The 26,240-nt window shown below is 38.3% G+C and overlaps 1 protein-coding gene across 3 annotated transcripts in view; it reads left to right on the top strand.

The window, feature by feature from the left end:
- Nucleotides 1–21,928, top strand: part of LOC143886539 (putative 26S proteasome non-ATPase regulatory subunit 3) — a 31,264-nt gene extending 9,336 nt beyond the window's left edge. For all 3 annotated transcript variants that reach the window (XM_077390549.1, XM_077390550.1, XM_077390551.1), the window contains exons 4-9: nt 19,937–20,074; nt 20,165–20,301; nt 20,443–20,497; nt 20,602–20,712; nt 20,918–21,157; nt 21,249–21,928. In XM_077390549.1, coding sequence (XP_077246664.1) covers nt 19,937–20,074; nt 20,165–20,301; nt 20,443–20,497; nt 20,602–20,712; nt 20,918–21,157; nt 21,249–21,764 — 1,197 coding nt within the window. In that variant the 3' untranslated portion in view covers nt 21,765–21,928. The remainder of the gene's footprint in view (nt 1–19,936; nt 20,075–20,164; nt 20,302–20,442; nt 20,498–20,601; nt 20,713–20,917; nt 21,158–21,248) is intronic.
- Nucleotides 21,929–26,240: the final 4,312 nt, after the last annotated feature.

Below are 26,240 nucleotides of genomic sequence, written 5' to 3'. Positions count from 1 at the left end.
CCGTGTCCGACACGACCCACGTGTCCACCTGTGTCGACACTCCTTTGGACACTTTTAAATGTATTGCTACAAGTGTTAGACTCAATGTGGGTGTGTGGACATGTTTTTGAGTCGTGTTAAGTATGACATTTTGTTTTATTATTGCATATTGTGTTTACCTCTTTTCTTATTAACTCTTCTTTTATTATAAACTCTTTTTTAGCTCTTCTTTAACTATATTTGTTGTTTTATCATACATATACTTTCTATTTTAGCCGTGTCCCCGTTTCTAAATTTTGGTGGTTTGCCGTGTCCGACACTCCGTGCCCGTGTCGACAGGTGACACCCGTGTCCGTGTCCACAAATCATAGGTTTTCATGCATGACCACTGAAATGCAAGTAGGCTAATTCTTGATTATGGTAGTGAAAAAGAAGCTGGGTTTGATGTTAGGGATAGATGTAGACTTCATGTATTGAATCCATAGAGAATCTGATTACTAATTTTCCCGGAGACATCTAATCCATAACTAGAGTGTTTATGCAGCCATGTATTTTGGGGATTGGTTTATTTGAGTAGTCTTCACTTCATTAAGATGGATGGAGTCTGTTGATGTAATGATGCTATCTTGGGCATGTATAACATAGTGATAGAGATCTCCATATCTACCACATGACATCCAGATTGATCATTGTTTATGTCCATGATCCTTGCGTCTAGTTTCTGCAATCGATGCTATACGTGGGTTCGACCCCGATTGATACTTTTAAGGCTTATCACGTTATATGGATGCATGCTATTTTGTTAGCCTTGGGGGAACTGATATTTTTTAGACGAGCACATGAATTCTTTCTTTTATTGGAGAAATCGCTACCTGGTGATATTAAGCCCGCATTTGAGTCCTCTTTATTTTGTAGTAGTTTGTCCGTGATTAACTCGTTGTGTGTATTTCAGAGATGTCATTATTTTAGTTTTTTATTCTTTATCAGCACTTAAAGAAAACCCCAACTAGTTTGGGACAAAGGCTTAGTTGAGTTGAGTATACTTTATCAGCACTTAACATTATACAAGAGAAACAGAAGGATATGAAGGTATGCAATAACTATAGCAACGATCAACATAACACTACACAGGAATCACATCCCCTTATATAAATTACCTGGTCATATAAAATTGAAAATCTACAATTGGGCAAACAATTGGCAAATGATTGAAAATCTACAAATTAGAATTTGTTTTCCTCACCATCTTAAATCATATAAGATGTTCAACCATAAACATCTTTTCTTCAAAATGTAAACAACCTATTTTCAATTTAGGCTCTCTGATGCTTAAGCTGTTCCAGTCTAGAGCGAGTCTTTGCAATTCCTATGGTAAATTGCGAAATCCATGTGTTTTGATTCTCTTACAATTATTATTTTCCATCTTTGCTGGAGATTTCAATTTGTTCTCTGCTTATGCAAAACTTATGATGGTGAACTCTTTATTAAGTTATTAGAGTTGCGAGATGGTACTAGTGGAATCTGCATTTAGATTTGTTAAATTTAGTCAGAATAATGGGTTGGTGTAAATTTTAAGCTTCTCCTGATTACTTTTTAATGAAATTGCAATCAAGACAAACCGTTATGCCTTTTTTTAATCACATCCCCTCTGTGGGTGATCGGATTCAAGAACGATTTAGGTCGCATTTGGCAACCATCTCTAAAATGGCTTTAGCATGTTTGTAGTTGCCGAGAATGAACAAAGCAAAAAAAGAGGAGAAAATTTCGTTCAGTATTCACGGTATTCATGGCCCACTAAGCCCATTTTTTATTCCCATTTTATACGCGTATGAGCATGGGATTCTGTGGAGCGACTCGGACTCGCTTCCACAGGTTCTCATCTACCCGTTTCTGCTTGATAAACGGGATGGAATGAAAACTGAAAAGCCTTGCCGAACACGCCCTTAGTTTTGCTTCCATGATGCTCTTGTTGATTTGGGACAGATGTAGTTCTGGTGTGTTTTGCTTCAAAGAGAACTCTTGGTATGGATTTCATCTTTTCTAGTAAAATTCCATACAACCTTTGAGTCACTTCTGCGTCTACAGATGTGCCTTTGCTATCTTTTACGAAGCCTAATTCTGCATTTAACGAATGAAGTTATGCTGTGGTGATTATTTGGCAAACTCAAAATTTCTTTCTTCCAAATTTCAAGACTGTAAGGTTGCAACTTTCGTAGTCAGAATGGGACTGGTTTTATGTACTCAAGCCTTCTTAGGATCTTCCACTGACTGCTCTTCCTTCCCTTCGTATACACATTTTGGTTACTTTTATGATGATGGGTAAAGAGTTCTGGCTTTTAAGGAATATGTGCCTGTAGTATACTACTAGTTTCCAGAATATCTATAAACTTGGCATTGAATGCTAGTTGGACTTGATTGGTTATATGGATTTGAAAACAATGAGTAAAAGGCTTTCAATTACCTGTGGGAAACATGGCTGTGGAGAAGAAATCCATTTTCCTCATAAGACTGCTTCCTCTGATTGTAAACTTATTTTTCCAATCTTTCAACATCCTAACCTGTCTTTGAACCTCATTTTGTTAATGTGTCTTCTAGTCGTAGATTTTGCAGCCACTGCTAGCTATGGTCAAATCTCAGAAGAAATTCATGTGTTCTTTGCTTGTTCACTTAATATAAGTGAGATTCATACTCGTATTGGTGGAACTTGTGTGTGCCAATGTTTTTAAATACCAAGCATACATAAATTGTGATGCTAAGTCTTCAAAGGACACTCAAAATCATAATAGTAATATATCTCCGTAGTCGTTTGCTCCCTGTAAGTTTGGATTTCTCCCTAATCTGATCTCATGGACGGAGAGTATGTGGTTCATATTTGAATTTGTGAGGGTTGCCTTTAAATCACCATACGCCATTAAATTAGCATTCCTCAATTAGGTGTGTCACATTGGGCATGTTTACCATTAATTTTCTACTTCCTCAACTTCTATTGTATTTGTGTTTTTGACTGGTTCTAAGAAGGCGATTAAGATTATGTTATCTTCTTTCAAATGACCTACTTCCACCCCAACCCCCACCCTCCCCTCTCTTTTCTCAAAATGGAAAATGAGATGAAGACCTTGGGGTCCATCTCACTCCACCTTCTATATAAGATAATGTTATCTTCATTTGAATGACATACCACCCCGCCACCCTCACTCCCTACCTATGTTCTCAAAAAGGAGTGAAATTAATGGTAAATCTGCTCTCTATTCGGATCATGAGGTGTTGTGCTTATGATTCGAGTTATAATTAGTGAGACATTAAGTGGTGCTATACTTCATCATTTCACTTATGATTCCGAGTTATATACTATTGCTAGAGATTTGAAATTTTGGAGGCACTATTTGATACATAGGGAGTTTTCTTTCTTTTCTCTTAAGCACAAATTGAGTGCTCAAAATAATATAACCAATTCCTTGAGTAGTAGTCTTCTACTGAACTCCATAACCGTTGATGTCTTTGGGTTTGACTTACCTAACATCAGATTGTGGAAGACGAGTATTTTGGCAGAATTTAGAGATAATCCAAATTACATTGTGGTGATTGGGTATTTATTATTCAAGGGGAATTGCTTGTGCATTCCTAACACGTCGGTCCGACGACTCATCGTAAAAAATGTACATAATACGGGGTTCTTGTGGAAGAACTAGACTATTGCAAATTGCATTAGTATAGGAAAGATTCTTTAGGCCAAGCTTATACCAGGACATTTCTCTTTATGTGAAGAAGTGTCGAACTTGTCAAACATCCAAAGGTGCTTCCACTAATACCGGTTTGTGCATGCTTCGACTTGCTCCAACTTTTCCTTGGTTTGAGGTTTTCATGGATTTATACTTGGTCTTCGTCGAACTTCAAGGGTTGGTGATGCATATTTTTGTTGTTGATCGGTTTTTAATGATAGCACTCCTCATTCCATGCAAACCTATACATGATGCCGGTAAGAATGCTGATTTATTTTTTAAAGTGGTGGTGAGGTACCATGGATTACCGAGTAGGCTTATTGATGACTATTGCATCATACCCCGAGACTAAAGTTGTGAGTTCTTTTGGAACAATTTGTCTCGGAAATTTGGGTCTTCTTATAAATTTAGTAGCTCATATCATCCTCAAACAGATAGTCAAACACAATTAGTGAGCTGTATTTTGAGAAGCATGTTAATGACTCAAGTCAAAGTAATGGGAAATTTTGGAAATTGTGATCTTATAGTTCCGAAGATTGAATTTGAGTTTAATTGCTCAAAGAATCACAAGGTGGGTTTTTTTTTTTCATTCCAAGTTCTTGGTCGTAATCCTCAAGGGCCACTTAATCTTACGTCGATTCCCACCCTTGGAGATTCATGCCTTAGATAGATGAGATTCGAGATAGGGTGGAGGGTTCCCACCCCTGGAGATTCATGCCTTAGATAGATGAGATTCGAGATAGGGGGGAGGGTTTTCCAGTTAGCTTTCAACATGTCCGAAGATTGGCTGATGTGGAGGCAGATCGTCTAGCTTGTGAGGGTGTTGAGTTTAGTTATGCTTGACAAGCTTCCACCTTAATTTCGGTGTTTGTGGTTCTTTTCGTCTTTGTTTTTGTTCTCTCTTTTGTATTGCACTGACCAACTCAGTCGTAGGTGATTTTTTCTTATTTATTAAAATTCTTGCCATTTCAAAAAAAAGAAAGAAAAAGGAAAGAAACAAGGACAAACCTGACAAGTCCAATGTCCCAAGCATTACCAATGAACAGAAGATTCCTGGTGAGGCTATTTTACTTCCAGTTAGAAGGTGAGATTACATCCCATAAGTTAACCACCCTACGGGGTCGTTAAGAATAACGAAGTCTTCGGCACACATGTACTCGTCGTTGATCTCTATGACTCGGTGGCTGCAAAACTCCGGATTCTCTAACATTTACAAAGGTGAGATAACTATATTACAAAAGGGCTTGAATCCAATTTACCTTTTGGGAAGTACCGATGGTTTTACGGCTCTGTCACCATCGCTTTATTGTTCCTCTTCTTTAGCCCCAAAACCCGTATACGGCGAACTAGTGTATTGAGAGGGTTTCTTTTTCCTCAAACCCAGCTTCACTCCTCTCTCAATACTCCAAACTTTCGGAGCCACAGGTTTCGGTGGAGTGTCATGGATGGAAATTACTACCGGCTCTATTCCCTCCTACCAGTTTTGGCTTCCAAAAACGATCAATTGCCGGTCGTTCCCTCCATCCAGACCTTCACCTTCAACCTCCTCCGGTGCATCCTGGCTGTGAATGATGACCAACCCTCGGTCATCCCTTCCTTCCATCATCTCCCCCTCCTTCATCTCCATCCTCCCCTTCGGTCCCCTCCTCCCCTTCGGCCTCCTTTCTACTCGAGGCCTTCATCCTCTTCAACTCAGCTACTTCATCTTCAAGTTGTCTAACCCTCTCCACTAAGAAATTGAATTCGGCCCTGCTTATAGACTTCTCTTCTCCATACTCTTCCTTCTCTTCCCTATCAGCTTCTCTTTCTGTCCCTCTTCTTCTCTTAACAGCTATGCTTCTCTGAAAAACGAAAATGAAAAGTTAATAACATATGATATGATATAGTAATTGAAAATAGACTTAAAAGACCATATCAGTAGACTCAGACACGCTATTGTTGCTTCCTCTGAAATCCGAAAGTCTTGGAGGCTATCCTCGTCTTTGACACCTTCTATCTTATAAACCTACGAACAATAAATGAAATTTAGATAACTTGAATATAACTCGTAAGTACAAATTTGTCAAGAAACTTACAGTGAGAAAATGGCTATTTCCATAATGAAGCATAACTACTCATTCTCAATGGTTGAACATGAAGGCACAAGGGATGTTCATAGTTATTTGAATGCAGATGTCAAACCATATTTTAGAAACACGGCGAAAGGTGATTGCTTGAAAATATATAAGAGGAAAAAAGAAAAGCGTAAGTTTGCTTTGGGTAAAGTTCATGGGAGGATTTGCTTAACTTTGGATGTATGGTCCATAGTTGCCAGGTCGGGAAACGGAAACGTGGAACGCATGAAAAAAATTATAGGGGAAACGAGAAACGGGAAACGATAGATAAAGGAAAACACTTTTTTTTCCTTGGAAACACATTTCCTTGAAAACTTTTTACCTCTTTTTATCAATTTCACGTGATATATAAAGGGAAATGATTCACTCCTTTTGTTTCCCGGAGACAGCCCCATCTAGTGTAAAAGAGGAGTCATAAATGCACTAAAGGGGGCTGTTCCAAGTAAAATATTGGGGCGAATATATCACTTAGCTACATAATGTCTTTGCCCCTTTTGTTTACCGGGTACAACCCCATCTAGTTTTAAAAAAGGAGTCATAAAGACACTAAAGGGGGCTGTTCCAAGTAAAACAATGGGGCAAATATATAACTTAGACACATAAAATCTTCGCCCCTTATGTTTACTGGGGACAGCCTCATTTGGTGTAAAAGATGAGTCATAAAGACACTAAAGGGGGCAGTTCCAAGTAAACAAATGGGGTGTATATAAAACTTAGCTACGTAAAGCCTTCACCCCTTTTATTTAATAGGGACAACCCCATCTAGTGTAAAAGAGGAGTCACAAATACACTAAAGGGGGCTGTTCGGAGTAAAAGAATGGGGTGGATATATGAATTACCTAAATGAACTCGTTTTTCAACCTAAACCTAATCGTGAGAGTGCGATTTCTCTCCCAGCCGGCTCTCATTCTCTTCTCTCTTCTCAACCGAATCTCTCTCTCTCTCTCTCTATGGTCGGCCACGGGAGAGTTGAAGAAGAAGGGGAAGACAACGTCTCTGGTACCTTCCCCCCCTCTCTCTCTCTCTCATAAGTTTCCCAGCCGTTTCCCTGCCGTTTCTGTCACGTTTCACTGGCGTTTCACAATTTTTTTGGGCATGTATCGTTTCCGTTTCGGAAACGCGTTTCCCACTTCCACCATTCGTTTCCTGCAACTATGGTATGGTCATCCATTACACAAGATGGGTATATTTGTCTTACACCACATTTTTTTTAAGTATTGGCATTTGCATAGTAACATTCTTAATTTTTATCAAATTCCTCCTCTACATAGAGGTTTTCTTTTGTCGGAGAAAATTTTTCAATTCTTAAAAGAGTGGGGAATTGAAAAAAAAGTATTCTCTTAAATTAGATAATGCTTCTAGTTGTGACAATTTGCAAGACATTAAAGAATCAACTTCGTGTTCAGAATGCTTTGTTATGTGGTGTTGAGTTTTTTCACGTGCGATGTTTGGCATATATCTTGAACCTCATTATTCAAGATGGATTGAAAGTTGCCAGTGTTGCTATACAAAATATTAGAGATTTTTTTTTTGAAAATGCATTACTCTACCGAAACTGACCCCTTCGCACCGATATCTGAAAGGATCCGAGGGTAGGTTAAGGAAGTTTGCAGATTGTTGTGCACAAGTTGGGTATTGTAACCTCAATGGGTTTGCGCATGGATGTTCCCACTATGGAACTCTACTTTCTTCATGCTTGAATGTGCCATCCATTATAATCTTGTTGAAATGGGGTATAATTATTGTGCATCGGAAGATGAGTGGGAAAGTGGGTGAAAATTGCCAAATTCTTGAAATTATTTGCAGAGATAACTAATCTTGCATTCGGTTCCGAGTACTAATGACAAACTTGTACTTTATATATGTGGAGAATTCAATTGCGTCTATTTGAGAATATGATGTGTGGAGATGAAGTTATTAGTGTTATGACCCAAAATATTCACCTAAAGTTTGAGAAATATTGGGATTCTTATAATATTGTGCTAGCTATAACGATTGTTCTTGATCCTCGGTACAAGTTTGAATTTGTGAAATTTTGCTATGATAAGATTGATTCACATACGGCGGAGGAAAACGTGTCAGTTCTCAAAGGGAAGTTTTCAAAGGGAAGTTATTTTTATTTTTTCAGGAATATGTTGATCAATATTCCATGCACTATAAAGATACCGCTTCGGTTGGGACTAGTGGCACTCATTCCATCACCAATGATATTTGTGTAAGTTACATAATTCTAGTTGTATTACATTTTATTTTTTGGTTTAAATTTTTTTCTATTTGATATATAAATTGTAATGATGTAGGAATATGACCATTGTAGAAAACGACGATATGTAACAAAGAAGTCAAAATTGAACCTTTACTTGGAGGAACCAGACTTTGATCTGCAAAAAATCAAATTTTGGATATTCTAGAGTATTGGAGAAGCAATCATTCCAGGTATCCCAAACTGTGTATGATGGCACGTGATATCATGAGCATACCAACAACCACGATTGCTTCCGAGTCGGCTTTTAGCATTGGAGCTAAAGTAATAACAAAATATAGATGCACATTTTGTTCGGATAATGTAAGTTGTGATTTGCTCTCGAAATTGGTTGTTTGGTTATGATTTTCAAAGTAAGTTGTAATATTTACTTTATAATAACACAACATTTATTCATTTATTAATAACATTTACTTCATTATTCACATATGTAAATGTAGGTGAAGGTCCGAGTCACGGTCAATTAATGGTGAAAATTTTCAAACATGGCGCTTCGGAAATAAGAGACCTTTCTATTGTGGATGGAAGGGAAGAGGGTAAAAATTGTGATGGTGTTTATGTTTAAATAATTATGTTGTTTATGAACAATTATAAGTTTTTCTAATTCTATCTTTTTGTTTAAATAGGAAATGGAGGTTGAATACTTGTATGACTTAAGCCAAGGATGCCTTGAAGATTTTGAAGGCTTATTTTTTTAACAAATAACAGTTTATGTTTTATTTAGATTTTTCACATATCCTTTATACAGACATGTGAATACTCCAAATAAAATATAAACGGTTAATTGTTAAAAATTAATCATTAAAGTCTTCAAGGCAATATTGACTTGAGTCATACAAGTCTTCAAACTCCATTTCCTATTAGGAATAACTTATAATTGTTCATAAACAATATAATTATTTAAACATAAACACCATCAGAATTTTTTCCCCTTCTCTTTCATCCACAATGGAGGGATCTCTTGTTTCTGAAGTGCCATGCTTGAAAATTTTCATCATTCGTTGATCATCACTAGGACCTTTACCTATATTTACAAATGTGAATAATGAAGTAATTGTTATTATAAAGTGAATAAATATGTTATTATAGAGTAAATGTTAGAAGTTGCTTTGAACTTCATAACCAAACAACTAATTCTGAAAGCAAATCACAGCTTGCGTATCATCCGGGCTAAGCGTGCTTCGATATTTTATGAGAACTTTAGCTCTAATGCTAAAAGCCGACTGAGAAGCAATCGTGATTATTGGTATGCTCATGATATCACGTGCCATCTTACATAGTATGTGATACTTAGTACGATTGCTTCTCCAATACTCTAAAATATCCAAAACTTGATGTTTTTGGGGATCAAAGTCTGGCTCCAAGTAAAGGTCTAACTCCAACTTCTTTGTGACATTTCTTCGTTTTCAATAGTGGTCATATTCCTACAACATTGCAATTTATATATCATATACAAAAAATAAAACCTAAGAAAATTATGTAATACAACAAGAATTATGTAACTTACATAATATCATCGATGATGGAATGAGTGTCATTAGTCCTAACTGAAGTGGATATCTTTAATTTGCATAGAATATTGATCAACATATTCTTGAAAAAGCGAAAATAACATTCCATTGAGAACTGACACTTTTTCCTCCGCCATGTGAATCGATATTATGATAGTAAAATTTCACAAATTTAAACTTGTACCGAGGATCAAGAATAACCGCCATAGCTAGCACAATGCTATAAGAATCCCAATATTTCTCAAACTTTGGGTTCATATTTTAGCCATAGCACTAATAACTTCATCTTCAAACATCATCTCCTCAAATAGATGTAACTGAATTCTCCACACATATAAAGTACAAGTTTACCGTTGGGTACTCGGAACCGGATACAAGATTAGTCATGTCCGCAAATGGTTTCAAGAATTTGGCAATTTTCACCCCCCTTTCCCACTCTTCTGATGGAGGATAATTATAACCCATTTCAATAAGATCATAATGGACAAACGCATTATGAAATTTGATGGCACATTCAAGCATAAAGAAAGTAGAGTTCCATCGAGTGGGAACATCCATGTGGAAACCCATTGAGGCTACAATACTAACTTGTGCACAACAATCTGCAAACTTTCTCAACCTACCCTCGGATCCTTTTACATACCTGATACTATCTCTAATCTTTTGTATCGAAACACTAGCAACTTTCAATCCATCTTGAACAATGAGGTTCAAGATATGTTCCGAACATCGCACGTGAAAAAACTTACTACCACATAACAAAGAATTATGAACACGAAGTTAATTCTTTAATGTCTTGCAGATTGTCACAACTAGAAGGATTATCTAATGTAAGGAAAATGCTTTTTTTTTTCAATTCCACACTCCTTCAAGAATTGAAAAATTTTCTCAGACAAATGCCAATCCTCATCAATAAAGTGTGCCGTAAGACAAATATACCCATTTTTTGTAATGGATGACCATATATCCAAAGTAAAGCAAATCCTTCCATCAACTTTACTGAAGCAAGCTTAAGCTTTTCTTTTTCCCTCTTATATATTTTCAAACAATCAGCTAGCCGTGTTCCTAGAATATGGTTTGACATCTGGATTCAAATAACTATGAACATCCCTTGTGCCTTTATGTTTAACCATTGAGAATGAGTCGTTATGCTTCATTGTGGTAATGACCATTTTCTCACGGTAAGTCTCTTTACAAATTTTTAACTTACGCAATATCATCCATTGACTCAATAGCATTTGGTCTACCCCATGTTCATATTCTTGTATTTTGGACATTTTTCAAGATGCTTCATCAAATTTGTGATACCGTAACAACTACTCCTTATGGCGTAAGTTACTACTTTGCACCACTTACACCTTTCCCTTTCTTTTTCAGAAGAATCCTTATATTTGATATTCATCCCAAATAACTGTTTTTTCTTTGTAAGAGTCTCACTAGCTTAAGGATTTATTAAGCAACATACGCCAATCATCATCACTAGGCAAATTGTCCACATCAACAGCAGCATTCATGTTCACCGATTTCATTGAATTTGAATATCCTATTATAAATTTATAAACACAAATCAGATATAGAAACCAATAATAAAAATTGACTTACGACTTGTATTTCGGTAATATGCCATGATTTGTGGACACGGACACGAGCGTCGAATGTCGACATGGACACAGCAAATCCACAAAATTTAGAAACGGGGACACGGCTAAAATACAAATTATATGTAATCATGATTTATAGATACAGATTCATGTGTTGAGTTTCAACACAGATACAAGTTGTCTGACATGGCAACATCTACAAATTTAGAAATGGTGACACGTACATACATATAACATTACTTATTACTATCATAATTTGTAACAATATAAATATTATATCCATTTAACGAACTAATAAATCGTAGAATTAGAACTATAGTCCAAAACAAATACAAGATAATCAAATAATAACGCATTCATCAATTTAAAATAGTTCTATTCTGTCCCCAATATACAATGAGAAAGGGGGACCGATATGATACAATGAATATAGTATTGGTATACGAGTTTGTTTATGGTTTTAGTTTTGTGGGAGGGGATATAGCTGCAAACATTAGTTAAAGAACAGCTAAAATAAGATTTTATTACAAAAGAAACTTACTAATAAAAGAGGTAAACACAATGTTCAATAATAAAACTAAATGTCACACTTGACACGGTACGAAAACGTGTTCACACGCCCTCATTAATTCTCATCACTTGTAGAAATACCTTTAGAAGTGTCCAAAGGATTGTTGACACGTGTGTTCAAGTGTCGCGTGTTGGACACGGCAGGACATGCGTGTCGGCAATAAATTTAAAGTGTCGGCTAAATCATAGGTAATATGTCTTTTTGGTAGCAATGTCCTGAAACTATTTTTTTACTGCAATTTTCCAGAAGATTGTAAACCCTATTTTGAACTGTAATGTAAACTTTTTTTTGCTTGGTATAAGCAGTATTTCCCATTAAGCATTGAAGGGCAGGCCTAACCAGTTGAACCGGTTAAAGACTCTGTATAATTGGTTTGAGGAATATTAAGTTTTTCTTCCTTTCATCTTACACACAACCATACACAGTGACAGTCACGACTCACACAATCACACAAAAATCTCATAATAATGCGAAATAAAAAATTATTTCCACGGAATTCATTTTCCCACTGTTTTCATTTTCCTTTCGATATGTAATTTTCCATGGAATACATCCATTTTTCTGAACAGACCCTAATGAAATTAGATGTGGTAGAGTTTCAGTCTCCTGCTTTAAAGGTTCATTTTCATTTTGGATGAGATCCTTCCATTCTCAGGTTTAGAAGGTACATCTCAGATCTTTGCTGTAAAAAAAAGAAAAATGTTTAAAAAAAAAAGGTACATCTCATATCCATATTCATAGATAAGATTGGCTACCCCAACCATGGGATTCCTTGTTTGGCATTCTATGCCTACACAGTTTGGTGCCCTATAGTGGTTGTAAGATCTTACGATTTTTTGTTTGAGTTGATAAAAAAATGTACGAGACTCCTGCGTTTCATTTATCGTATTTAGATTTTGAACTACATTCACACCATTTGCACTACCAATTTCTCAAGTGCTGAGACGAGTTACAATCCTTCTTGGAACTCCCCTGGTAACGCAATTTGCATCTTCACTAATATGAGTTACTGTTATATAATTGAACCCATGAACTCATGCAGGCTTCTTCATTCCTTAATTATGGCCTTCGTATGATAAGTTGGTTGAATTTTACGCCCTGGTAAAGGGATGCCTGCGTTTACTCTCTACCTCTAAAAATTAAAATCCAGATCCTTAGACCCGTACACAATCTTATATTAGCCACTTGTGATTTTCTTCATGCATGTATCTTGATTCCTTGATTCTGGCATTCATATGATAAGTTGGTTGAATTTTACGCCTTGATATAGTGATAGCTTCTTTTTTTTAATGTTAAAAAAATTCATTAAAGGGGAGAAATCAGGGGAAACCTTGAGACCGTGATGCTCACTACAAGGAAAGAACAAATAACAAAGAGAACATAGTTATGAGGACAAAGAGTACAAACTATATGAAAAACCCCTACCTCGTGTGTGTGTGTGTGTGTGTGTGTGTGTGTGTGTGTGACCCCCTCTCTGGCTAGCCTATTGTCATCACTATTCGTTGATCTTCTATCATGTTGAAATTTGAAAAGTTATGGATGAGCTCACCACTTGGTTTGTAATCTCATCAATCCAATGTGCAGACTGCCAAGGATGGGACACATTGCCCTTCAATGATCTGATAACATTGAGGGAATCTCCCTCCACTATCACTAACCATCTGATAACATCGAGGGAGTCTCCCTTCACTATCACTCGATCTAAGAGGATTGACTCAATGATGCCTTGGAGAACCGTCCTAATTTCCACATCATTGGAATCTGTACCTCCGATGGAACCCGAGAAGGCCCACCTCGTCGACCCATTATCATCTCTTAGGACCCCGACAACACTCGATGGACCTGAATTCCCCAAGCTAGACCTATCAAAGTTGAGCTTTAGATGACCCGAGCTAGGCGGCTTTGATGTAGAGCTGCACGACTTGGAGCTCAAAATCAGGTTGCTCGGTAAAGAAGACAAGGGCTATTTTGTCATTTCGGTTAGAAAATGGTGTTTCTATCAACTTTATAGGAGGAGATGTTGGGCATTTTGCCCAAAGTCCTTGCATTTCAGCAGCAAGTTAGGTAAATGGTGATTATGTCATTCCAACTCCTCTTAGGGTAGCATAAATTTCAATAAGCATTGGAGATTAGGAGACTTTTGATTTTTGAAGAATTAAAAATTTGGTGTTGCAGAGCAAGTAGAACCGAGCTGCCATGGGAGAAGATTTTTAGGGAAAGTTCAGGCGCAGGGTATCGAGAGTAACCCTGCCTTGCTTCTAGGTATGTTTTATCCCTGTTACATGCAGGAATACAACCTAATGAATGTAGTTTTTTTTCTTGATTTCTCAACAGAAACTTCATTTGAATTAGATTAATCCTTATCGAATTTTCATCCTTATTAATGGAACTATGCCACGGTTGTTCTGGGATGATCCGATTAAGAAGTTCCTATTTGATGAATGTGTGGAATTCTTCGTAAATTAGGGTTACTGCTTGTCTTGAATTTACAACAAAATTCTCATCTTTACATAGCACTCTAGGTTTCCCAAAGGTATGCAAAAGACATTTGCATTGAGTTTTATTTTTGGGGGGTTATAGAAATTCTTGCTCTCTGAATTTACTGTTGTAATGCGATGAAAATGAGAATTGCATGTGTGTAGCTTAGGCTAATTGAAATGTTCAAATATGAACACATTTGTCGTGTGAAACATTGCTCCTGAGGATTTTGACCTCTAAAACTGAACTTCAGAATTGAATGGTGCAATTGCTCGACTTTTGGTGGTTAAATGACCGTGATCCATGTTAAATGGGACTGGTTTCCTTGATGACTATTAGTTCCAAAACCCAGCAAGTATTTTGGACACTTTCCAATCTTTGAAGCTTGGTCCAATCTATTACCCAGTTGCGGGACTTTCCCATATTGGTGCTAGGCCAAATAGGGTAGCTGGTCTTTCCATTGCTATTAGCATTACAGCTAGCCCATCACCAAAACGCAAAGAACCTCTCATTTGTGCATGTCTTTGGACATGCTAGACTACCACATGAGCTTCCTCTCATGGTCTCTTTACCCATTCGATTGATCTCTGAACTCCATTAACTCCAATTCAAAGAGAATAAGGTAGGGCATTTCGATTACCCATTATTCTCAAATAATTTGGTCATTTCCTTTACCCATCCAAACTCTAATAGTCCTTAAACTGAGAAGGAGCCACCAAGTTTCCAAACCTCAATGGGGATCGTTAGCTGATATAGCATGGAAGGTGTTTTCTTATGACAGGGTATCCCCACCCTATTTTAGGGCGACTAATTCCTATGATGCGCATAATCACCTGTAAACCACCTGCATTAGATTTACTGCAGGGGGATTTGAACTCTCGTCATTGGGGAGCATAGCATGAAAGGTATTTTACTCAAGGACCGTCAAGTAAGTTCAACAAAGTGTCAAGTCCTTCCTTGCTTGGCCTGAGATTACTTCTATTTGTCGACTCTTCGGAATTTTAATCAGTCATTTCTCATTCAAATTTGAAATAACTCCACCTCTGAGTACCTTTTTTAAAATCATAACTACCCATCTTTGCAAAGAGACCTTTGAGCTCAGACCAAGGTTGGTAGCCACCAATCCAAGAAAGTTCTTAGAATCAGGTGAGTTGGCTGAGCTCAAAGGTCTCTTTGCAAAGTTGGGTAGTTATGATTTTCAAAAGGCGCAAATTAGCTGAGTTCAAAGGTCTCTTTGCAAAGGTGAGTAGTTATGATTTTCAAAAGGTGCTTAGATCTAATTTGAATGAGTAGTGACTGATTAACATTTGAATGAGAAATGACTGATTGGAGGGCATCAATCTCTATCAGGTCTGAGCTCAAAGGTCTCTTTGTAAAGGTGGATAGTTATGATTTTCAAAAGGTGCTCAGGGGTTGAGTTATTTCAAATTTGAATCAGCAATGGCTAATTAAAATTCCAGAGAGCAAAAGCATAAAATTAGTCTAAGGCCAAGCAGGGAATTGGTAGCCTCTAATCTAAGAAAGTTCTCAGAATTAGCCATAGCGAGTTAGTTGAGCTCAAATGTCTCTTTACAAAGGTGGGTAGTTATGATTTGCAAAAGGTGCTCAGGTGTTGAGTTATTTCAAATTTGAATGAGCGAGGGCTAATTATAATTCAGAGAGCCAGGGCATAGAATTAGTCTTAGGCCAAGCAAGGAAGAACTTGACACTTTGTTGAACTTACTTGACAGCCATCGAGTAAAACACCTTTTGTGCTATATCAACAAAACACCTTATGTGCTATATCAACTAACCATATCCATTGAGGCTTGAAAATGTGGTGGATCCTCCTTAGTTTAGGGCCTAAGGATTAGAGTTTGAGGTGGACTTCGGTTGGATAAAGGAAATGACGAAATTATTTGAGAATAATAGGTAATCAAGATGCCCTTCCTTATTCGCTTTTAATTTGAGTTAATGGAGTTTAGGGATCAACCGAATGGGTAATGAGAGTTTGAGAGGAAGCTCACGTGGTAGTCTAGCATATCCAAAGACATATACTCAGATGAGAGGTTCTTTGGGTTTTGGTGATGGGTTGGCTGTAATGCTATTAGTAATGGAAAAAACAACCGTCCTTTTTGTCCTAGCACCGATATGGGAAAGTCTTGTAGATGGATGATGGATTGGACTAAGCTTCAAAGACTGAAAAATATCCAAAATGCTTACTGGGTTCTAGAACAATCCTTTACCAAGGAAACCAACCCCATTTTAATCGATCATGGCCATTTAACAACCATAAATCGAGCAATTGAACCACTCAATTCCAAGGTTCAGTTCTAAAGGTCAAAATCCTTAGGAGCATTGCTTCAAACACATGATAGACCTGTCCAGATCTCAATATTTCAATCAGTCCAAGCTACGTACATGCAATTCTCATTTTCATCGTATTACCGCAGTGAATTTAGAGAGCAAGAATTTCTGTAACTCTTAAAAACTCCATGATGTCCCAAGGAATTCAATTGGGTAACTGGTTTTCAAAGACCTAGGTCTGTCATAAAGGTCTTCTGTATACCTTTGGTAGACCTGGCGTGCTGGGTGCAGATGTGAATTTTGTTGTAAATTCAAGACAAGCAGTGACCCCAATTGGTGAAGAATTTCACAGTCATCAAATAGAAACTTGTTAATCCTATCACCCCAGAACAACCATCGCATAATTCCACTAATAAGGATGAAAATTCGATGAAGATAAATCCAATTCAGATCAAGTTTCTGTTGGGTAGTCAACGGGAGAAAAACTACATTCATCGGGTTGAATACCTTTATGCAACCGGGATAAAAGATACCTAGAAGAAGGGCAAGGGTACTCTCGATGCCCGCCACCTGAACTTCAACCGGAGGTCTTCTCCCCATAGCAGCTCAGTTCTTCTTCCTCTACAAAACCAAATTTCCAATTCTTCAAAAATCATAAGGTCCCTAATCTCCAATGCTTAATGAACTTTGTGCAACCCTAAAAGGAGTTGAAATGACATCACTCTTTACCTAACTTGTTGCTGAAATGCAAGGATTTTGGGCAAAATACCCAACACCTCCTATAAAAATGATAGAAACACCCTTTTTCTAACCGAAATGATAAGCACAATTATCTTCGAGAATATAAACTAAGGGGTTTTAGCTATGCCTTTAAAGACTTGGGCATTTATCTTTTTCCATAACACCCAAATCTTTGCTAGGAGTATAACATTCCAAAGGATTTTAGTTTCCAATTCTCCAACAAATCCAACAGTCTGGAAGGGAAAACCTTGCCATATCAAATTTACATAGGTTCACATAGGATTCTTCTCCACGCATACCTAGCCAATCTGCAATGCAGGAACATATGTATCTACTGACTCTACTGTTTCTATGCATAAGGCTCCATGATCAATGATCAGCATGTGACGGTCTGTTGGAATTTTATCTAGAAAGACCGTCCATGGAAAGGCACATGCCCCGGGTGGTGCAGGGTGGTGTAGGAATGCTCCATACTCTAGCTAACTAAGAGGATACAGGGCTAGAAGCAATCATGTATGACGACTTGGTGTTGAAGATTCTAGAAGAACACCTTATCCATACCCTTTTGTCTTTACCAGACTGCTTAATGTAACATGGCTCTAGCATCTCTAATAGTCTTGCCACACGGCCCAGCTCCGCGTCAAAGAAATTCCCTCTAAAATTAATCTTCCAGCATACTCTATCCTCCCTCTCATAAAGCACTCCTTTACAAATGCTTCCTCCACTATCACGACGAAGAAGTCAGATAAAACATCTTGTATGGGATCCTCACCACACCACTTATGATATGAGAACTTTATCCTTTCGCCTGAATAGACTCTAAACCTTATCCTTTCATTGAATTTATGCTTTTGATTCATTGTATCTCTCTAAATTGTCACTCTACCATGCCTGAATTTATCATCTGAGATCCACGGACCTGGGGAGGGGCCATACTTGCCTTCATTGACTACCTAAGGTTGGTGTCTCTCCTCTCCATACCTCCATAGCCACTTCCCTAGGACTGCATAGTTCATAGCTTTTAGTCTTCTAATTCCTACACCCCCAGCTTTGATTCGCACACTCTCTCTCTCTCTCTCTCTCTCTCTCACACAAAAAAAATCTTTGAATTCACTCGATTAGCTTAATAATGCTCATAAGGCATTTGAAGACTGATAATTGATAAATCAGAATATTCACGAGCACCGCCTTTATAAGAGTGATTCTTCCTCCCAAAGATACCAGGTTTCGCTTCAAGTGTGGAATCTCTTCTCTACGCTCTCAACATTAGGCGTCACTCTCTTTTTCTAGGTCTACCCACCACCAATTATAGACTGAAATATGATGCTGAGAATTGATCCATGCTACACCCTAGAAGATCTGCGTACCCTTTCACCTCTTCGTTGGAGCAATGAATACATAGTATTCTCGATTTACGGAAATTAGATCTTTAACCAGTTACAATGTCCCCAACTAGTTTGGGACAAAGGCTTAGTTGAGTTGAGTTGAGTTGACTTGAGTTTAACTAGTTACCATCTCATAACATCTAAGAATGGCCTTTAGCTTAATCTATGTCACAAATATCTCTGATATTTTCAAAATAAAGCAATTTTATCGTGATTTTTTTATCGGACAATAAGATCCCAAAATAATCCCGAGAATTAAAAATGTAGCAATATTTTCGTTTACCGCTATAATATCACGATAATTTAAATTTTTTTATTTTTTCTTAATTTATATATTTTTAAATAATTTTTTTCATCTTTTTTTCTGATCTAGATCCGAAAAAATCCGAAAAAATCAATAAATGTTGAGATCTTCCCTTGCCAAGAAATTCCTGAGAATGATATTTGTGACATAGAGCTTAATCACCTTGTCCACCTTAGGTACACTAAATACCAATATATTGTTGGCAAACTGTAAATTTGAGACTTCCGCTCGTAGGTCGCCAATCCTGAATCCTTCAATAAGGCCGACGGATCGTCCTTTATCAACCATTCTGCTTAGGGTTTCTGCAACAAGCTCAAACAAGAACGGAGATAAAGGGTATCCCTATCTCTATACTCGAGAGGGCTTAAAGAAACCTTTGGGTGAGCCATTTACCATAACGAAGAATCAAGCTGATTAGACACATCTATGAATCCATCTGCGCCATCTCTGACCAAAGCCCATTTGTTGTAACAGGTAATCTAGGCAATCCCATTCTACCATGTTGTAAGCTTTTTCCATGTCTAACATGCATACTATCCCTTTGTGCTCATTCTTGGTATAATGATCCACCACCTCAAAGCGATAAAGGTAGCCCCAGTTCCTTTACCCAGCTCCAAAACTTCGTTGATCTCCTTAAAAAATCTCAAGATGTTCTCCTTGACAAACTCATTTTAAAAAAGATACTCCTTGAGAAACTCATTTCAAAAAAAAAAAAACAAACAAACAAACAAAGATAGCCTCCTTGACAAACACTCAACAGCTAAAAGAGTGGATAAAGTGATGGCTCTTTTTACTTTTTATGACTAAAAAAGTCCAGATTCTTAAATCTATGCATAATCTTAAATTAGTCATTTGTGATTTTCTTTATGGCAGTTGTATCTAAGATCTTATAGATTCTTAGATCTATACACAATCTTAAATTATTAGCCACTTTGTGATTTTCTTCATGACTCCTATTTCTAAGATCTTATATTTTGGTTGTAGGAAGATGAGCATGATATGGAAATTGATACTGCAACATCTGCTATGCAAGGGCCTGCTAAGCATTCTTTGCCAGAGCTTGAAATTTACTGCTACTTGCTTGTGTTAATATTTCTGATTGATCAAAAGAGATATGATGATGTGAGTAAGCTTTTTTTTAATTTCATCAGTGGCTTCCTTATCCTCCATCCCGAAACATAATTTGTAGAATGTTTGGTTTGGTTCTTTCAGGCTAAAGCTTGTTCCTCAGCAAGCATTGCTCGCTTAAAGAGTTTGAATAGAAGAACCATTGATGTGTTAGCATCTAGGCTGTATTTCTATTACTCGTACAGCTATGAGCTCACTGGTAATCTTGCTGAAATTCGAGGGTAAGTAATAAACTACACACAACTAGATAACGTTATCCACAGGCTACGGAAAGAAAAAAGAGAGATCTCTCCTATTGCTAGATAAGATTGAATGATATTGGTTGTTTCTATTGCTAATTGAGTTTGATGTCCTTTTTACAGGAACCTCCTTTCCTTGCATAGGATGGCCACCTTGCGCCACGACGAGCTGGGACAGGTGTTTTTTTTACCCTTTTATTAAATAATAACTTCCCCCCTGGTTTGAACCATTATTTTATCGTTGGGAACCACATATTACTTAAACCTGTTGTTGTCGTGCAGGAAACACTACTCAACTTGCTACTTCGCAATTACGTTCATTACAACTTGTATGATCAAGCAGAGAAGCTGAGGTCTAAGGCACCGCGGTTTGAAGCGCACTCAAACCAGCAGGCAAGTCTTTTTTTTCTCACATATCTGTTTTTACCAACATCGTTCCATTCTTGGGTTTAGTGTTTTTAGATTGGGTGGCATTATTGTCCTTTTCCTTGGTTGCCAGTAGAAAATGCAGTAGTTGCATATTATTCAATGTTGTGACTAGAACAGTGGCCAACAAGTGGTTTCCTAGAGTGCTAACTATCTGATTGTTTTTCCACAGTTTTGTCGGTATCTGTTCTACCTTGGAAAGATTAGGACAATCCAGTTGGAGTATACCGATGCGAAAGAAAGTCTTCTTCAAGCTGCTCGCAAAGCCCCAATTGCAGCCCAGGGCTTCCGAATCCAATGCAACAAGTGGGCTGTGATAGTACGCTTACTTCTTGGAGAGATCCCAGAGAGGACTGTTTTCATGCAGAAAGGCATGAAGAAGGCCCTGAGGCCCTACTTTGAGCTTACGAACGTGAGTCTTTCTTAAACCTGAAAATACTTGGCACCACCATATTAGTATGCATTTAGTTCTTTCATTCCCAGAGGCTGCTTATGTATCACAGGCTGTACGGATTGGGGATTTGGAGCTGTTCCGATCTGTGGCAGATAAGTTCACGACTACATTCAGTTCGGATCGGACCCACAATCTCATCGTGAGGCTCCGCCACAATGTCATAAGGACGGGGCTCCGCAACATCAATATTTCTTACTCTCGCATATCTTTGGCCGATGTTGCCACAAAGTTGAGGTTGGACTCGCCGAATCCAGTTGCAGATGCTGAGAGCATTGTATCAAAGGCAATCCGAGATGGGGCAATCGATGCTACCCTGGATCACGCAAATGGTTGGATGGTATCAAAGGAGACCGGGGATGTGTACTCGACAAATGAGCCTCAAATTGCGTTTAACTCAAGGATTGCTTTCTGCCTCAACATGCACAATGAGGCAGTTAGAGCTCTGAGGTTCCCCCCGAATTCCCACAAAAAGGAGAAGGAAAGTGCCGATAAAAGGCGAGAAAGACAACAGCAGGAACAGGAGCTTGCAAAGCATATAGCAGAGGAGGACGATGACGAATTTTGAAGGCAGGATTTGGTTGTTTGCTTTGTTTGCAAAGAGCCATTGGTTTGGCACTTGTTCAACTTCTTTTAAACTCTTGGTGGGGATGTTGGCTGCTTGATTATTTTGATGACAAATTGATGGAATTACTGTAATATTTTATTTTAAGCTTATCCTTGTTTCTGGTATTTTTTCTTAAGTTGTTTTAAGTGTCTATGTTTTGAACATGTGTGAGAGGGTTAGTCTATATTTTGACTCCTGGTTTTGGTCATAAGTTGAAATGAGCCAACTTACCTTACCTTAGATTGGTTGATGCAATGAGATGAGGCCTGGGAAGAGCCCAGATTTATTAGAATACATTCAAATGATCAAAGAGTCTAATTTTGATGTGATGTTGCGCTCTGGCCTCTCTCACCCATAATAGCTTGCCTAGTCTGTTCTAGGCCCAGCCCAACATTGGTACCACACTTGGGCCCATTATGTTTTGGATTTTGAAAACCTATTGTGACTCCAATACTGATTATTGAACAGCCACACAGGCTCAATTTTTAGCAGATTTTGTCTCATCATTTAATTTATCAGTTGTGGCTGTTCTCTCCTGCAAAAGTAGCAATGACTATTTTTACCTTCCTGAATTCCCCAAGAGAATGACCAAATGTAAACAGCAATAGTTGGTAGAGAAACAAAGGAAAACAGCTCTTGATCTTGTTCGAGAATTGCTAACTTGGCTGACTCGAATGGGCTTTACACAACCAAAATCTCCTTCATAAATAGGAAAACCACACCCAATACTGAAACTACAAAACCCAATACCACACTTCAGAGTGTGTTTTTTTTTTTTTTTTTTTTTTTTTTTATGAAAGATGACATATTCGATAAGATTTACAATGGGGACCAGGAGTACCCTTTGGCAATACATAGCATCAAGTAGAACTGGCTAGGGCATACCCTGAGCCAGAAGGCTAAGGAGAAACATGTCGAATACATTGCTTTCAGGCCTTACAAAAAGAAGTTTACCCTAGCTGTACCAAGACAAACACCATGTCTTACAATTGTGCCTCCCTTTATCCATTGTCTTCCTCCACCAAGAGCCCCCAAATAAAACAAGAATTCATCCGTAATTCAAAGCCAATCCAGCCCCACTGAAAAACTAAGAGGCACATTTCTCGAGCTCGTCCAGAAAACTTTGGAGGAGGGACATTGGCAAACCCATGCCAACCGTTTCTGGGTTTCTTTCCAAAAAACTAGGGATGATCGGACTCAATTTCTCCCTCCAGATAAGAGATGGCCACCTCCCTTGATACAACCCATAATCTCCTTCGCCGGTTCCTATCTTCTGGCAAATCTCCAGAGATATAATGAAAGGTGATGGTGGAGGCTAGCTCTTCATCATAATTCATTCTTGTCAATTTGTGAAGAATTGATTTCAGCACCATGATCTCCATGAACAATTTCCTCTTGCGACCCCTGGACAAGAAGATGATTCATGTTGCAAGGGGACTTGGTTGCACATCTTTTCTTACTTGGGCATATTGCATGCCCATAAAAACCTTTCAAATTTTAATCAGTTATGATATGGTATAAATTATGTCACCGCCATAAAGATCCTGTCCTGAATCTAGGTGTCCCGAAAAACTTTTGCAATTACTACTAATTATTACTTTTAAGCAAGCCATCCCATCCTAGGAAATCTGCTCACCTTCCCAAGGTGGGTTTTCAAGGCAATTGCATCAGACAGGGATTTAACGTTTCCTTGCCCTCCCCACCATTAACGCAACATAACTAAGGATTCATGAGATCAATCCTACCCACTTTGGAGAAGGATTTTAGGATCTTGAATAGTCTATTGTTTATCTTCCCTGATTTTGGATTTGAGGCCAAGGTGTTCTCCAGTATTTTCATCAGAATTGATGGATGAGGTCATGGCCACTTGGCCACTGACTTTAAACCATCATATCGCCAGTGGCTCGGAAGTCCAATTTTTTTTTAGCTCTAAGGTGCAGGCCACCTAGCTTGGTAATCGTGCCCAACCAATCAATTTTCCGCCTAGGGGTAGATTTTCTAGTATTAGGTATCACAGAGCACACCAATGGATTTTCAGGGCTATCCAAGAGGGTTTTCTCGGGTGCACCGCCCTGAAAAATTAGAAAATTTGAATTCCCTGCAGGGCTCAATGGCTCGCAAGGCAACAAACCTCCATTCACCGGAGAACGTTCCTCTGGCAAACAAAAGTCCATTCCAGGGAAATCTGGAATAGGGGTTGCCTTCGAAAGCTCAACCCCAACGGTACAGATCTGATCGAAGATTTTGAGCTTAACACAGGAGCGAAAATAATGCCAACGGGGAGCTACAATTTTGGCCGAAACAAAATTTATACAATTCTGATGGTTACCTTCCATCTTGGTTTCTACAACCTTACCAAAGAGGCCCCCCTAGCGCTCCATCGTTGAAACAGCCCAGGCGTGCAACATGATTCCGAAGAAATGAACCCAAAAAACCTTCTCTCCCTGATTGAATTCCTTTTTCCATGGTGGGAAGGAGAGCAAAGAATTGCCCAGAGCCTCAGATCCCTTAGCAAGGATCTGCAAAGCTTGATACTCAGATTCAAACATAAAGAGAACATCATTTGGCGCCAATATTGAGGGACAATGTAAAGATGGAATATCCCAGGACACTTGTGCCCAATTCCAGAGCTCTTGCAAGGTTTCATTAGGATTCTTCTTTTTCCCTAACAAGCAAGCTCTTAGGGAGCCCATGCGACTCTCCACTTCCTTACCCAAGATGGATAAAGATGGAAATCCTAAATTGTTATGACAGGAAATTTTACTCGAATCGGGCCAAGGGTCATCCTCACCACTTTTGAGAACTTCCTTAGAGGAACAAGCATGAGGAACCCACTAAAGAGAGCTACTGGCGATGACACCAGCGGCATTTCTTCCGCCATCGGAGATTAAGATATTGGCGAGGAGGGCAAAGCCAGTTTTGTTGTCTCTTACCAGAGTCATGCCAGAGATCCCCAGTGGGTCTCCTCCTCCCAGAGGGTCTTCTCCCCCTAGAGGGACTTCTCCTCCTAGAGGGACTACGCCCCCCTTTCCAGGGAAAATTTGGACAGGGGAATAGATTCGTTCTAGTGAACATGCATCTTCTGCATCTATTCCTCCATCCAAGGTTATGGTAGTGACATTGCAATCATTACCATTGTTCTTGTTCTTTTCCCATCTCTCTAATAGAGATTTCTAGATCTGAAGTTTCCTCAAATTGATTAAGTCTAATCCTGACACTAATTGGGTTCGTCTCTATGAATCATTTTCTTCCATTCTCTCCTATCCAATGTCATATTCTATGTTATGTTCCTATACTTCTGAGTGTTTCTCAGATAAATCTTCCACAGTTTCATAAATACTTGGAATTTCACCTGTTCCGTGCAGTTCTTCATGTATTCTATAGTCCATTTATCAAAATAATCATCCTTTTCTAATGCAATTATCAGTGTCCCGCAAAAGTATTTCTATGATGGAAGGATGAAATGGTTCTTTCTTTGTCCTAAATGGGGTGTCATTAGCTTGGATCAACATCTTAAAATAGATCCAAATTTATCCTGTGAATAGGCTGAGCCAAACTCAATCCCATTTGTTATTTTACCAAAGTTGTAATCAAGTCAGTCAAATTATTATTCTTAATGGGATTGTTTGGTTTGCAGATAGTAGATCATGAATAGCATGACTCTTAAGATCATATGTAATCCTTTGTTTGGTTGTACAATTAAAATGGAAATAGTGATTTGAGGAATGCAAAACTGAGGCGCGCCTTTGCAAAATTGGGGTGAAAGGGCGCCCCCATTGGCTGAATGTCACCCTATTTTTGCAAGAGCGCCCCTCAGTTTAGCATACCTACCGTGATTTCAGGCCCATATAACCTTTAAAATGGGGGGATGATATCAGGACTGCAGTATTTTATAATGGTGGTGCAAATATTGTTCCCCTAAAAATAAGTGGTGTGTAAAACAACACAGTAGCACCACTCGAATGCGAGATGGATTTGCCGTTGGTTCCACAGTGCTTTCAACATTTTGTGGGGAATCAAGCTCACTTGTCTTTGTGTCACAAAATAAGGGTCTCATCTTTATTTTCCAAACGAAATCCCGTTTTGCTAGCAGCCCTCTTTTCCTATTTATATTAACGGATGGAAAATGGAAAAAGAAATTGAAAAGGAACACACGATTATTAAAACAACACGACAAAATTTTAAAAAGATAAATACTAAAAAAAAAAAAAAAACTGTTTGCTAGGCCTACCAGGCATGATCACGTTTGTTGATCTCATTGGGGAGTGCAAGCTCGACATATTGCTATTGACCCCACTTTGATAGGGTGATTCTGGTCCCTTGATCCATCAAGCATCGTTTAGGAATTTACCCAGAAAAGATGAACCAATTATCGTTTAGGGTGATTCTCGTCCCTTGACCCACTTTAACCGTCTTGGCCAGGGTATAAAATTATTT

This window comes from Tasmannia lanceolata, unplaced genomic scaffold (assembly GCF_043159265.1).
Source record: "Tasmannia lanceolata isolate RefF3 unplaced genomic scaffold, GAP_Taslan_0.1 ptg000011l, whole genome shotgun sequence".
Lineage (NCBI taxonomy): Eukaryota > Viridiplantae > Streptophyta > Magnoliopsida > Canellales > Winteraceae > Tasmannia > Tasmannia lanceolata.
This window is presented reverse-complemented; position numbering and strand designations above follow the sequence as displayed.